The sequence below is a fragment of the Calidris pugnax genome, unplaced genomic scaffold, assembly GCF_001431845.1.
Source record: "Calidris pugnax isolate Ruff unplaced genomic scaffold, ASM143184v1 scaffold8, whole genome shotgun sequence".
Taxonomy (NCBI): domain Eukaryota; kingdom Metazoa; phylum Chordata; class Aves; order Charadriiformes; family Scolopacidae; genus Calidris; species Calidris pugnax.
Genome location: NW_015090830.1, coordinates 18,006,515 through 18,020,829, shown reverse-complemented (window position 1 = coordinate 18,020,829; position 14,315 = coordinate 18,006,515). Strand labels below are relative to the sequence as shown.

Below are 14,315 nucleotides of genomic sequence, written 5' to 3'. Positions count from 1 at the left end.
GCTTGGATAAGAGAGAAATTCTTATTTGCCATTCAGACTTCTGTCTCTCTGGAGGGATGTCGAGACGTGACTGCTGTGCAGAGGATTTTCCTTGGTAGACAATCTCTTCAGTTAGAAAGTGGTGGAGGCAGACAGCTTTTTTTTTTTTTTTTGTAAGAAGAGAGAATAGAACAGGGAGATAGAACATAACCAGGAAAAAATGTATTTTAATTTTTCTTTAAAAATACGGACAGATCTCAATTAGCGAGAGCCTTTATATGCAGTTACTGTTTTTCTGGGATTTACAATTTCCATTACAGAAACCTGGCAGTGTTGCAAAGGGTGGAGAGATCACAGAAATATACTCAAGAATCTCAGTCCTTGTACAGCTCATCATCAGACTCATAACTGTCTTTATTATGCATGTCACTGCAAAGGTAGAAAAAAATGGGGGGAAGTTTTGACTCTTCCTAAGGATTAGTCCAGGCAAGTTGCTCAGGAAGGTGCAGGTTTCTTGAAGCCTAAAGGTTACAGCCTCCCTCTCTGAATGATAAATACTGGATTTTTTGGTGATGCAGTTTCACATCCTTGCAAAATGTGCTAACGTGATTTAATATGGATATGACTGTCATTGTGTCACTTTAAAAAGAAAAAGGTGCAGAGAAGAATTTATTTTAGCTCTGAGCGGTAGAAGACCCATGAAATGTAGCTGAATTCTTCTAAATTGATCCAGCAGAGGGCAATAATATGTCAATACAGTATCTAGTTCTTAAGAACTAGATATGGAAAAAAAAAAAAAGGAAAATAATAGGTTTTTGGAAAATCTTTTTCCATGTTTTACTGGAAGTATAATGAAACATAAGGTGCTATGAAACCTTCAGGATTCTATGCGAATCTTTGTAAAACTACACAAACCACCTTATTCCCAATTAAATTACTAATTTTGTTCTATGAATATTAATTCCTTACCAGTATTTAGTATGCTAAAGATTTGCTTCAATGTCAGCGGAATCAAAATAGTTATATATGTTTGTTTGTTCACAGAGCAGTTGAAGATAAACTATTAGTAGCATAACTAAGTAGGACATATGACAGTCATGTATTTTTGGAGAAGTTATTAATGATACAATTTATGGTTGCTACTTTGTACAGTTAAGAGGTATCTTTAATTCCCGCGCAGTAGTGGGAGTACAGTACAGACAGATCTCTTCACAGGTATTGGTCTCATTGTGTCTCTATTTTTTCTCAGGAAAGAATGAAATTAAATGAGAGCTATATAATAAAATAATGATGATGTTTTTGATTATTCAATGTTACAGGCTGTTCTGTGTGGCTTCCCCGACTGGACTGACTGGACACTAGGAGTGGGGGATGAAGGGAATATCTGATTTTATGACTTAAAACGTTGCAGACAGACTTGATAATGCATGAACATGAATTAATGTACTGCTCCATAAGGGTGAACTTGTCTCTTTTGCATTGAAAGGTCAACCCCTTTGGGCAAAACTTCACAAAACCCTGCTGGTGTCCCCTGTTGATCTACTTGTAGTTACTTTCTTTTTTTCTCACCTCATTGAGTCTCAGTGAAGCTTTGTGAATCCACTGCCTTCTTTGACTGATGCTGTTGTTTACAAGGCTAGTGGAAAGCCCTTCCTAGGTGTCAGCTGGCAACGCATGCAGATGCTCTGATGCTTCCATTTAGCATTTCAGATAACATGATGGTTACTTTTGTTTTTCAGTGGTAGCACCAGACACTGACTTGATCTGAAACTGGGAATTGTGTATACACCCTCCAAATGTTCAAATATGGTCAAAATAATGTAAATTGTTGAGTCTGGGAGGAACCAGCGTTTCTCTTGTGACAAGGGGATGTCATTTTGAGACTGGTCAGTTTGGAATTATGCACTGGCACACATGTCTTCTGCTCACCCAGCACTCCTAAAAACAGCAGCATAAATCATTCAACATTGTGTCTTTCTGGTCATTGAAATAAGGCACATTTCAGCCTTCTTCCACTTCCCCTGAAATATGCTATCAAAGCTCACATTGGGTATTTTCACTGGGACATGGGTTTTGTTCAAGAAGCCACCTCTATAGAGTAGATTTTCATTGTACTAAAATAAGCCAGAAAATAGTTCATTTCACATCTCATGGTTAATTTCAAATTCTGTGTAGCAGACTCCTAAGTTTCATGCTGTGACTCCCACAAATTACAGTGAAAACCTTCCTATAAAGAAATTAATGTTCTTTTATTTCTGTATGTAAATAGTCTAATCAGGTTTGTCATTTTCTTATGTTGATTTTTTTCCCCCATGACAGCGACTTGGGAACAGTGTAGAGAAACCCATTGCTGATGCTGCAAAGCTCTACTGGGTCTTTCTAAGAGCAGAGGAGTCAGGGATTCCTGGTGTCTTAATCACTGTGATGCTTTATACAATTCTGTTCTTCATTTCATCGACAGTATTGTACCTGTACTTTTTAAGGTATGTCTGTTTATCTCGTTATTCCCTTAGGAGCTTAGGCCCCTTCTCCTGTGAAAGAAAATAAGGTGACATCGGAAAAGATAAATCAATGTCACATGTCCAGGGCCCAGAATTGCAGACAATCAAGGAGGGGTTAGCTCCTGCTTAACTTTTAATGCACTAATATTTGGTGGCCACAGAAGGCAACAAGGGAGCCACTTATTTCCTCAACAGGAACACAATTGTTATCATGATTTTTCATAGAGCCAGAAGCCTCTGTCCCTTTGGCTTTGGACAATGGTGTCTGTGTCAAAGGGTTAAGCTCTGAAGTGTGTGTACCTTTATTTAGGTACTTTGGAAGTACCTTTAGTCTTCCAAGCAGGGTTTTTGTGAGAAATAGGAAAAAATCAGAAAGCTGCATATGCTGTGAAGTGCAGAATCTCTCCCTGAATCTGTAGTGGCCCCCAGAGTCTTACAGGCTTGATGACACAGGATTGTGTCTTGATGTGACCTGGGCTTTAACCCACTGTGACTTAACCCAAATTATTTTTCCATGACTTTAGCCCACTATCAATATTCAGTTCAACATGAAATGTGACCAATTATCTTTCTTGCCACCTTTCTAGCAGGCACCATCGGCCATAGAGTAAATAAGGACAGGTGTGGGACACTGAAAATGAACGAGATATGTTGTCTAATATATTGAATGAAAAAGTGTATTTTCTTTTTTCTGAGTGCCTCATCTATAAAGCAGTGTGAATTTTGTACTGGCCCTGAACTCAGCCGATGATGAACATTGAGTGGTGGCAAGCAGCACTAAAAAGCTGTATGCAGAGACAAGATGCAGGCAGGTGTAAGAGCAGAAAAGCTCAGCATACGCCCTTCATCTGAAAGAATCATTCCTTGGTCTCCTTTCCACAAACTCCATTGCAGCAGGCAGAAAAAGATAAATGGCAATCTAAATTTCTGCAAAGTATTTCAAAGCTCCTGCATTCCTGGAAGCTGTACACAACTCCAATGTACTGGTAGTCTAGTTAATTAGTTTTTGAGATGTTAATGCCTTCTTAATCATTGACTTAATAGTTTTGAATAGCTTCATAAGTTTTAGCTGCTGTCGTTTATTACTCAGGAAAATTAATTTAAATTAAAACATTTGTAAGGCAGGTTTTTATGAGAATATTACCAACATCTTCATTGTCTGGGGAACAGGTGCAAGATCATCAAAGGTTCCTTTCCTTCTGGATCAATTTTCCCATAATGTTTTCCAATAAAGGGGTGGAGGGAGAATGTTACTAGGGGAAAAAAGTTGTCTTAGTAAGACACATTTTAAAAATGATTCATAGCAAAATACAAAAGCAAAGGGAAGATAACAAAATCTGTTACAATGCATAAGGTCTTTGAAGTTCTTTTCTTGATAACAAAAAGAAACATTTGAATACTGGAGTCTGTACAGAGTAAAGTTATACTCTGAGCTTCTGAAATTGGATCAACTTTCTCTTCCTTGTACGTCCACAGCGCAACACAGTGGGAACCTTGGACCTGGCTAGGACTCTTGAGCAACACACTGTCAGTCCACTAATGATAGCATTAAAACCTTTTAAAATTATTTTAAAGAAAACATCTTTGCAATTGATAACATTGTCTCCTGAATATTGATATAACAAGCAAAAATAGAATTATAACCAAAGCAGTAGTATCCTTTTGTGTGAATATTTCTAAGGTGTTATATCTCAAAGATATTCAAATGTAATGTTGCTCGACTCAGAAAACATGTATTTTTTTACACAGGCATCCACCACATTTTTCTCTTGTAAGGTAAGCTAATATAAATATTGAGGGATGTCTTCTGTCTCCTGAAACACCAGTCCACAGGGAAGACTTTGGCTGTTGGATGGTGGAGTTGGGGCCATTGGTCAGAATTATTCAGCAATTTGCGATTTAAGAAAAGTGTTCAGCAGAGTATAAAAAAAAGGGATAAAACAGTGAGCCTACCAGATGGCTAAAGCAAGTAGGGGAAATATCTGTTTCTGCCACAGCTAGAAAGCTTCATGGTAGCACTGATGAACAACCAGGAATCCAAGGAAATCACGGGCTGGGGGTAAACAGCAGTAGGCATCTGTTAGTGTCTTTATATACCAACATACCTCAATAAATCCGGCTCCTCTTGGGTGTCTTGGGAGTCTGTAGTACATCTGGCATGGAGAGACATTCTAAGTACTTTTTGGAAAAATTAAGTGGCACTGGTTGCAATTCCTTCATTTTAATTCCAGTAGAAACAGTCAGAAACTTGTTGGTGAAGTGTTTTCTGCGCTGTGAGAAAATGCAGACCTATCTCAACTGAAAACGTCTGCTGGAAAGAGTCTAAGTTTCCTGGTATTGAAACATTTTTTGAGAAAAAGCTTCAAAAATCTACATTTTTCAATGTTAACAGCAAAGTTATTTTTTACAGTTGTTTTCCAAAAAAGGATGAGAAAAGCTCAAGCAAAAATGTAATAAAAGCCACCTTACCCCTCAGTTTTTCATTTGTGCAATTTTTTGAGAAGTCCATTTTTTTTATTTGACTGAATAGCAAACCGTTTCAATGTTTTCTGCTCTTTATAAGTGAATGAACTTATAAGGTATTATAGTGGGTCTCATATCCCTAGAAAATGGATCTGAGTTTTGTTTTGCTCTTTATTATATTAGCAATAGAAATTATTATTGTCATATTTATAATAAGCCATGCTAAGGCACAAGGAAAAGTGTTTTATTAGTTTTCGTGCCAAAGAAAAGAAATTAAAGCAGGTAACAGGAGCAGACTGAATACTTTTGGGCAAAAGGAACAAAGCTGGAAGACAGGCTTCATGATTCTTAATTAATTCAAAGTTAATTATATTGTTTATAACCATGTGCTTAAAATCTTCATACAGAAAATGTTTATGGCAGCAAATAGACAGTAATTTAACTGCATTAAATTTTACTTCATTTGAAATAAGAATGTTACATTAAGTGAGCTTAAATAAATAGCAAGGTCTTTTTCTTGTTTAGCAAGACAAGTAGCAAGTCATTTAAATTGCTGACCTGGAATTTCAAAGACAAACATGATAGAATATTATTGTTTCAAGATGAGTGGAAGGCCAGAAACTCCACCAGCTTGTTTGCTAGTTTTTCAACTGAGCACCAGATAATTCTAAATTACCAGTCAATCTTTGCAAAAATGTATCTATTTTGTTGCAAGAACATCTAATATAGATCCAGGGATTAAGAGACAAACTTTTCTTTGAAGACACTGTGGAATTTGGGAAATTACTCCATGAAAGGTATTAGTTATTTTTCTAAAATCTTCTCTTCTATAGAGCTTTTAAAGATATTTTAGTATCCTTCAGAGCATTTTATATACTTTCGTGGTCATCAGTTTGTTTATATTCCCAGGACTACCTGCACCTTGATTAGGTTATCTCCTCTTTTGATAAGAGAATCCCAATATGACATCTTGGAAACTACAGCAAATTTAGAGCTGCAGCTTCAAAAAGGAATATTTCAAAAAAGAAGGTTGGGGAAAAAAGGTACAGAGAGTGCCTTTGCAGCAAAGCAGGAGATATAAATTCCTAATCTGATGTTGAGCCAGGCTGCCAGTATCAGAACAGCTACTCCATCACAGAAACTCTTGGATATAGAGCTTGACCCTAAGATACATATTCCCCTTTGAAGAGAGACCTAAAGCTCCTCCCGAGATCAAGTTGAAAAACTGTCTGTTGGTGCATCTCACACTAAATCTCAGTTGTGAACAGAATTGTACTAAGCAGCTTATTGAGTGTGCTTCTCTACAGTTACTGTGTGCACTGTAAGGTGAGATGTGGAGCTAGTGTAAATGTGAACGTAATTCTGATTTAATTGAACAGCTCACTGCTATCCACACATCAGCTGGTACATACATACCAATACAAGACACAGGAATAAGGATCAGCCACAAGAGCTGCATCTAGTGCTGCTGTACATGAGAAGAGAATTCAGAGCATCAAAGGAGTTGCATGTGTGCTCTCGTTCCTACCTGCCAAGAAATGAAGGACCTGTTCAGCCCCACAGACATTGTTTTCTGTTGGTTGCAGTGCCACAGGCTTTTTGTTGGTTGCAGTGCCACAGAGCAATCCCTATGCTTCTCATGACTACCCAGCCAGTCTCTGGGGAATATAGAAAAGCAGAGATTGGCACCAAGCAAGAGCCAAATTGTAATAAAGTGTTAGCTTGGAAGAGGGTACAAAACGAAAGACCTCAGTTCAATATCTAATCCAGATTTTCTGATCTTTATTTCTGAACCCCTGGTTTTGGAATAAAAATAGAATGAGAAAGAGATTAACTTGAAGAGGTTTCATTTGAATTAAACAGCAATGTTTTGAAGTTTTAAAGTTCATCTAAGGGTAAAAATGTGACACTAGGCTTTCCAAAAGCCTCGCAATATTTCTTGGTTTCACCTACATTAAGAAATACCACACAGCAAGCCTTTCTTGTGGTAGAGAATTTTACTGGGTCGTGATTATTCAATTCCCTACCACAGCACAGAAATGTCATGGAAAAAACAAAGCCAAAAAACAAAATAAGCTTTTCTAACATCAAGATAAGTTTAGATTGTATAGAATTCAGGCTTGGGGTTGAAAAAAATGGTGAGTAGTTCCTTCCTATATGATGTGGTTTGCCCGTTTTTGAACCCTGGCACAGCAGGACTTCCATTAATGCCTAACTGAGATGCTCCATGTAAGCAGCCCAGTAGTTACCCAGCACAATGCTAAGGACATGGGACATTTCTGTTGGAAAAGAAGATCAGGATCATTTTAAGACAATATCTTGAAATAATTAAAAGAAATTGCTGCTTAAGTTTTGTGATTCAATTCACATGCTGTAAAGTCTCCAGAGGGTTTGCGAGTGTTGTATGTTGGAGAACTTATGGGAAAGATTATGGGAAAAATTACCCAGCACAATGCTAAGGACATGGGACATTTCTGTTGGAAAAGAAGATCAGGATCATTTTAAGACAATATCTTGAAATAATTAAAAGAAATTGCTGCTTAAGTTTTGTGATTCAATTCACATGCTGTAAAGTCTCCAGAGGGTTTGCGAGTGTTGTATGTTGGAGAACTTATGGGAAAGAAACTTTTTACTCATGGGTTGAGAATATAGTCGTGAAGGGAAACTCAAGCTTTAAAAGTCTACAAAAGGGTAAGATATCTTTTTATTTTTTACATGAGAAGTACTTTCAAAGGAGGACTAAATGTGTCATTTCTATCCTCAGGCTACATAGTGAAGGTTGGCTGTTGGATGTATTTCAACGCATTCATGGGGAGGAAGGCACATTCTTCGTTCCACTGGACTTGGAGATTTCCAATCAGGAGCTGAGCTATATTATGAAGAGGGCTGAGCAGTGGAGAGGAGTCAATGGTGAAAGACGGATGGTAAGTGGTGAAGAGAGCTTGTGACTCTGGGTATTATGTAAAAGAACTTAGGTATACAAGAAAATTAGGGTGATTATTTGAATGGAGAAGCAAAGAAGCATGTTCAGGAGAATTTTGTGAGAAAGTTCTATGTGCATTGTCTGAACATCTTAAGGGGCTACAGTCTGCTTAGTATCCAAAGGCTTAGTGGCATCACTGATGTCAAAAATTATCTATGCCATCTGGTGATTCTTGACCAGGTCATAGAGAGACTTGCTGTTTGTTTGAATGTCTGTACCATCCCAGATAATTTCTTAGCCATCTCAGCAAATTGGGGAGCTCTGTGGACAGGTTGAATTTGCTCCCTGCAAGGACATGGATGGGGCTGCCCTGTGAGGAAGGGGTGTGAGTTTGGTGAGTCAGTTATGATAGCCATGCTCTCCTTCCTGCTTTTTCCTTCCAGGATTGCCCAGAGGAGTGGGCTGAATTGGAAATGTGCAGGGGGAGGTCTAAAGTTGGGCTGCTATACTTTGGCTATCAAAATAATTTCTCTTTGTTTTCCATTAAGCCACTAGCCTCTAGTTCCATATATAGACTTTAAGCTGTGAAGTGCAGGAGATGTATCTGTGTTTGCAAACCGTCCAGTGTTGGGGATGCCAACCACAAATGAGGTTTCTGGTCATAATTGCTTTCAGAGACTTGAAAATAACAGAAGTAACATGGTCAGTAGTCAGAGGATCATTGTCTTCCTTCTGTGAGGGACATTTTCTTCCTTGCTTTCTGGCATTGCGTTAGCATTGTAAGTTCCCATAGGACTACTGTAAAATGGCTCTTGGACAATCGTTAAACTGCTCATCAATTGGATTTTTATATCTATGAGTACCTCTGTGCACAGTAACAGTAACTGTCCTGCTTCGGTGTAAAAATGGACAGATTCCAGACAGGAAAGAAATTAGTCCTCTTAAGTATGTATGAGTTATTTGTTTTCTTTTCTAACCCACTGGAACAAGTGGTTTCAGATTAGTGTATGCAGGTTTTTCAAGTCTCTATAGGTACCTCTGAAAGATCAGCAGTTGTCACTGCTATAAACATCTGGCACAGCTGCAATTATTTTCCGCTTTTTTTTCGTGATGACAGTTTGGACCCTGAAAGGAAAAAGCAAAAGGTGAATGCGCTGATTGAATGAAAAAGCAGATACTCAGTAAGCTTAATTTTTGTGGGAAAGTGCAGGGCACCACATTGCATTTCAACAGAGGGGAGGGAAGAGATATGATAAACGAGTGAATGTGCTACCACAGCCACCCGCCTCAGATATTCCCACTTTTTATACAGATAGCACTTCTTTGCTTTACCCCAGTAAGCTAAATCACTCTTTTTTTGCACTTAAAAAGTTTCTACAGTAAGTCAACACATAGCCACTGATGACTAGCTTCTATTACTTTTGTTACTTGTTAAGTAAGGTCAAACAAAGCACATACATACTGGACCTCATTTTACATGCCAGGGCTACTAGTGCCATATGGAAAAAGTGGTGGATAAGGCAACTGCAAACTTTTCTGTTTCAGGTGCTGAATCTATTTCTAATGATATCACCAGGATATAATTTCTCACAGCAGTACAGAAAGGGGTGGATGTGGGGCTGGGGCAGGGGGTGGGAGAAGGAGGAAAAAAATGGGGGGAGGGGGGAGGAAAGGGAGAGGGTGGAGGTAAAGGCAAATGGAAAAGAATGGAAAGAAAAATTACTCTCTCTATATAAATAGCCTGCCCCTGAATGGAAGAAATCTGGATTGTCATAGAATCACAGAATAGTTTCGGTTGCAAGGGACCTTTAAAGGTCATCTAGTCCAACTCCCCTGCAATGACCAGGGACAACTTCAACTAGATCAGGTTGTTCAGACCCCCATCCAGCATGACCTTGAATGTTTCTGGGAATGGGGCATCTACCACCTCCCTGGGAAACCTATTCTAGTGTATCACCACCCTTTTTGTAAAAGATGTCTTCCTTATATCTAGTCTAAATTTCAATTTAAAACCATTACTCCTTGTCCTATCACAACAGGGCCTGCTAAAAAGTATATTCCCATCTGTACTGGTACAGAGTTTACGATATAAGGAGATAGGAATAATGTAGAAAGCGTGCAGAAATTTGCATCCTTGGCATCAGTCAGATCTCTGTCATTTACTTCACTGGGTGTCACTTGCTCACAATGAGGAAAATCTGAGTGGAGACTGCTGTCCAAAATCCCCAAGCTATCTGTGTGAAACACAAATACTGTGAAAACAGAACCAGTGTTCTTCAGAGACCTGAAATCTTCCCCTTCTGCTCCAATTTCTTATTTATATTATTTTTATGGACAAGAGAACCATCAAACTAAGTTTCATTAGCTCTTTGGCAAATCTAGTGTTGTATCAAAAACTTGGTCCGTTCCAGAAATATATTCTCCACATGGAGAGAACACGGTCCTGGTCTTCCTTGCAAGACCAGGAACCATGTTTTCAGTTCTTTTATGCTCCTAGGCATTGCAGAAAGACCCTTTTTTTCTGCCATGAATTTGCATAAGGTATTTATCTTGTCCCTTTCTTTTTGTATGTCTAATTGTACAAAGTCATCAGTATGGAAGACACATCACTAGGCCTTATTGCGTGCATTATTAATGTGTTAATTTTTAAATAAGATACCAAATTAACTGTGAGCAATTTTTATAAAGGGAAGCATGAGACTGCCATATCTTACATCACTCCATATAAAAAATATATTTTAAATGGAGGTCATTCAAGTAAATAGTCAGTCAAACCTCCTGGAAAAAATAGGTCTACGTTTTTGCAATATTTTCTTGCTATTAACCATGTGCTTCTCATTTTTATTCCCTGGATTAAAAATTGCCCCATAAATGGGTATTTTATAATATGCTTAATTTCCTTTTATTAAATTGATAAATGCAGCAGCAGAGGACACATTTACAGTATGATGAGAATTTAAGGTTATTGCATTTTATAATTTTTATATTGTTCAGAGAAGCGATTTGTCATCTGTGGAATGACATCCATGCCATCGTTTCAAAGTATTTTTAGTCATTCTTTTGATAGGAAAAAGGTCACTTTCTGTAGACCAGGAAGACATCACTCTATTAAACTAATTTGCCTACATGCAAATTTTGTCATTTTTACCTCATTAACTATTTATCATAGAGTAAAAAAATATATATATTCATGAAGGGGCAGCTAGCAGCCTGATGGAGCTGGAACTAATATTTTGCAACTCTAATGATTTTTTGCATCCTTAATTAGATAGCATAAGGTTGATATGATTAGGCCAGGATGTAGTGTTTTTCATTAAAATACATTTTAGAAGCTGTATTCATAATCTGCCCTTGCAATTAAATAATGAGCCTATGAGTTTAATATTATCGACCCAATTATTATCCCATGGAAAAGTATACCTTTAATAAATTTGTGCCGTAGGACCTTCATTAGCAACAAAACGAATTATATTTCCAGGTACACAGATTACACGGCCACAATCACATTTACGTAGAGGTTTGGAAGGCACTGTAGGGAGGGAGCCACCAAACCCCCCTACCATACAGATTATTTGGGAAGGGGTCATTTACAATGCCTTTAACAAGGAAAGCTGCAAAGAAGTAAAAATGCCACCTACAGAATCATTTGTAGAAACAAACATTTGCAGAAACAGTGTTCTGGGCACCCTCTGCTAGGAAGAAGCCTGGACCCTTATTCCTCAGCCTGTTACAAATATGTAGGAAAAGCTAAATATTTACTGATCTTTTATTGGAGATGGGCATATGTTAAATGTATGTCAAATTCCAGAATTGGGAATATCAGGACCAATGGCAGACAGGAATACATAACTTGCCCTTGATAACAGCAGATCAGTGATGAGGTCAGGACTCGGGGTTTGTTTTTTTGGTAGATGTGCTAAAAGCGACAATGAGGTTTTCTTTTGCCCAAACAGATAAGTGTTTTGGGGAAAAAAAAAAAAAAAAAAAAAGGAAAGTATTTCTATTAAAACAGGTTCTAACCAGGGATTTTTTTTCTGAATGGGATGTGTTGTGGCTGGATCAGTTGTCAAGTGTGCAGTGCCCATTGCATCGCTTTGCTTGTGTTTAAAGCCTATCAGGTGAATTGCTGTCAGCAGGGGTAAAGCGGAAAAATTCTGGCCCTCAGTGATTTTTACTGGATTTAGTCCTCAAGGTACCACCACTGCTTGCAGTGGGACTTTTTGCATAATACTACTAATGATGGGAAAAATTGTACAAACAGTAACCATTGTATACACCAATACTATACCAAGCATGGGCCCAAAAGGTTTGCACATAGGGAGGATTTCTGAAGAAAATGCAAGCTCTATAGGCAAGAAGATAATGTGAAACTTACACTTGAAATAAAGCCTGATGCACTGCAAAATTATTTTAATGAGACTAGGGCTAATTTTCTAATTCTAAAATGATATTATAGAAAACCATAAAAAATTACCCGGCGCTAGTTTTTTGAAAGGAAAATATATTTGTAATTATCTTGAACACACAAGATTACTTCAGGGCCTATTATCGACACAATTTTTGGTACCACTTTACACTAATTTGCATTTATTACTCTCAGGCCAACTATTAATATGTTAATAAATAAGTCATTAATACTTGTTATTTAATTGCTATCTATTTATTCCTGTTCAATAATGCATTAATTACTTGTGAATAGTTGAGGGCAAAATCCTGCCCTTGCTAGTAGAATCAGCAGTGGCCAGAGAGGAAACCTATGCCAGACTCATTGGTGTTAGGAGAGCTGGCAGAGAGCAAGTCATTTAACCCATCTACCACCAGGAGGTTAACTTTTCCTCATGTCTTAGAGGAAGCTCCATGAGCCTCCAGGTAGTCCATGCTGCAGCAAAGCTGCTCAGCCACATGTGGAGGCTGCAGAAGGCAGGTGGTACCACACCTAAGGTCACTGCGATTTGTGTCTCCTTAGGGTCCTGGGGTTGCTCCTGTGCTGGAATTTGGAAGGGACTTGCAAAGACAGGTGGGTGGTGGATAGAGAGGAGCCAAGGGCAAAGACTCATGTCCTCTGAGAGTAGGTGCTTTACCAAGGAAAATGTGGCAGATAGTACATAGTGCGAAATGGAAATGGGCATGTCGCTTTCTTGTAGTTTGATATTAGAAACAGAAAAAGGAGGATCCCCTGCCTTGACCTGATCCAAAATCCCAGAAACAAGCTCTTCGGTTCCACTTGTATAAGCAGATGGTAGTGTAACTCGAAAAAGGCTAAGCAAACCCCACCGACAGCATCATTGGTGTATTTTCTGTTTGAAGGTTCAGCAGCCCTCTGAGTGCAATTTCATGCCTCTTTTTGGAGAAAGATGACATCTAGAATTGGATGGCCAAGACAAGGCCAAATTTGGATGTCAGCCTGTCTCTGTAGGTCTAATAGATCTGATCATCTTAAATTTGATCTGTCTGAAGTTGCAGGGTGAATTTTTCTTATGAATACAAATCAAAATTTTGCTGTTGCCTTTCAAGAAGCTCAGTTTCCAAAAAATAGGTGAAAAGTGGCAGGGGTATTTTGGTTTAAAAAAAAAAAAAGTTAAAAAAATAATAATAATAAAAAAGATTGAGGAAATGAGCTAGAAGTAGTTATACCATGGTACAGAATTGTGGGGTCCTGAAGGAAAAATCAGTGAAGAACAATGTGGAAAGCAGTTCAGGAACCTGTGCAGAAGACACAACCATGCCAAGGAAAATGGAAATTGAAAGAAATGCTAGGTAAGATAAGTTGATGGGGAAAAAATAGCTATTCAATCATTTTAGTTTTCATTAGCCTAAAATAATTCTCTTCTGAGAATTCATGAGCCTCATGAAATTGCTTATTAAGATGTCATTGGTCTGCAAATGGAGAAATGAAAACACATTAAGAAAGTAAAAAGATAGAAAGTGTAGATTTCCTTTTTATTTACCCACTCTTTTGTTTGCAAACTCCTTCTGACTATGAGTTGTAATTTATATATGTAAATTCTACCTCATGTGCTCTGTGTTATATCTTTAAAAAATAGCGAATGGCTGAGATCACCCAAGCTGCAGTAGAAGATATGGTGTTAAAATTTTGATTTGTGGTTTTTTTCCCTAAACTAGTTTCAGCAATTTTTTTAGAAGCCTAGCAATTTGTGAGTTCACTGTTAGGTTTCTTCTTCCTAACCTTAACCCACATTGTAAAATATTTTGAAGCTGCTCACTGGAGCTCTCAGTACAGTGTCTCCAGCAATTTAGACTCTACCAAGGATCAAAATGAAGTTTGCTGTAAGAGTACAGTAGGAGACTAGAAAGCAGTAGCAAAACTCACTTTGAGCATATCCAGAAAAGCTAGCAGTAATATAGAATTTAATTTCTTAAACGCCAGTATGAATAAATCACTATGTTGATCTGGGGTAAAGCACAATTTTTTTTAACCAGTACAAGTA

The 14,315-nt window shown here is 37.9% G+C and overlaps 1 protein-coding gene across 1 annotated transcript in view; it reads left to right on the top strand.

The window, feature by feature from the left end:
* Positions 1 to 14,315, top strand: part of OFCC1 (orofacial cleft 1 candidate 1) — a 91,909-nt gene that overhangs the window by 41,708 nt on the left and 35,886 nt on the right. The window contains exons 5-6 of the mRNA XM_014940826.1: positions 2,299 to 2,462; positions 7,708 to 7,867. Of these exons, the coding sequence (XP_014796312.1) occupies positions 2,299 to 2,462; positions 7,708 to 7,867 (324 nt within the window). The remainder of the gene's footprint in view (positions 1 to 2,298; positions 2,463 to 7,707; positions 7,868 to 14,315) is intronic.